The following is a 1,422-nucleotide window of genomic DNA, read 5'->3' on the forward strand; positions in this document are numbered from 1 at the left end:
AGGGCCGTATTTAGGGAGGCCGAGGACCCCCTCCTTCCATTGGGATTTCATATTTTGATCCTTTACTGTGGGCCGGACTCCAAAAATTCAAAGTATCCACCCTGGAGATTCTTTAACTTTAAATTATACGATATCCAATTATCCACCGGTTCTTTACACTGGGGAGGTAAAGATTACGACATGTCGGCAATGTATGACTTTTTAGGATTTTTACCAGACAGTGCAAATAAGGTAGGTACCCATGTTAAAATTAATAATCTAAAGTCTAAACCTAATCTAAATTATGATTTATTTGTGGTGAAGCTGAGAGTTTCTTCACATTTTTTATGGATATCACAGCATTACTAAAAGCCTCCTGTACTATTTCTGACATATCTATAATTTTTTTACTCTGGTAATGGTCGCTAGTCCTCACGAGGCTGAGTGCACCCCGAACTCCGAGCACAGAGCCGAAAAAAACCTCGGCCTCGCCGGGAATCGAACCCGGACCTCCTGCGTGCAAGCCTAATGTGATACCCACTCGACCACGGAGGTTGCTTTGTTAAAATTAATATTCTTCAATTAAATCCGTCCAGGTGTGTGCCCTAAACAAGGAGCATTTCCAGCTAGTGAACGGGTTCAGTAATGAATACTGGGGCTGGGGAGGTGAAGACGATGACATGTCCAATAGAGTGAAAGCTGCTGGACTTCAAATTATACGATATCCTCCTGACATTGCCAAGTATAGCATGCTGAGGCATCGCAAGGAGAAAGCTAATCCTCAAAGGTAAGCAAATCGCGTGTACTGTTTTCAATTTGCCATTACCCTCGATTTCAATTTGCCATGACTATTTTTACCAACGCCTTAGGGACATTAAAATTTACTTGTACCTAAATCTTTTCTTTTTTCCATGTTATACAACTTTTTTCACTTGACAAGGACTCAAAATTGCTGTTGGTACCTACCTATTCCCTCAATGAATTACCAAATTGAGACGTTGAATTTCTTCCTTATAGTCAACTTGATCTGTTTCATAAATTAATAGTCAACCGTGTCCTCTATTCCAGATATGAGAAGCTGTACAGCGGACACAAGCGATATAAGAAGGACGGTCTGACTAGTCTCAAATACAAAGTGATAGATACCAAGCAGCATAAGCTGTTCACTTGGTTTCTGGTTCAACTGGGGGAAGTTAGCTGATGGAACGTTTTGGCCCGAATACTCGGTGCCTCATCACACTTGTGAACACTGAACATGAATCATTAAGTGTTCATTACACTTGTGAACACTGGACATGAATCATTAAGTGTTCATAACACTTGTGAACACTGAACATGAATCATTAAGTGTTCATCACACTTGTGAACACTGGACATGAATCGTTAAACGTATCTATATTCTGGCAAGAAAACTTGCGGAATGTCAAACGATTTCCCCTCTTC

At 40.6% G+C, this 1,422-nt stretch overlaps 1 protein-coding gene across 1 annotated transcript; it reads left to right on the plus strand.

Annotated features, from left to right (window-relative positions):
* Positions 1 to 560: 560 nt before the first annotated feature.
* Positions 561 to 1,222, plus strand: LOC103519032 (beta-1,4-N-acetylgalactosaminyltransferase bre-4-like; the record flags this gene model as incomplete). Its single annotated transcript, XM_026830658.1, has 2 exons — positions 561 to 766; positions 1,048 to 1,222. Coding segments are annotated over 2 exons (339 nt in total), but the record flags the coding sequence as incomplete, so codon positions are not given.
* Positions 1,223 to 1,422: the final 200 nt, after the last annotated feature.

Source organism: Diaphorina citri, unplaced genomic scaffold (genome assembly GCF_000475195.1).
Source record: "Diaphorina citri unplaced genomic scaffold, Diaci psyllid genome assembly version 1.1 scaffold2489, whole genome shotgun sequence".
Lineage (NCBI taxonomy): Eukaryota > Metazoa > Arthropoda > Insecta > Hemiptera > Psyllidae > Diaphorina > Diaphorina citri.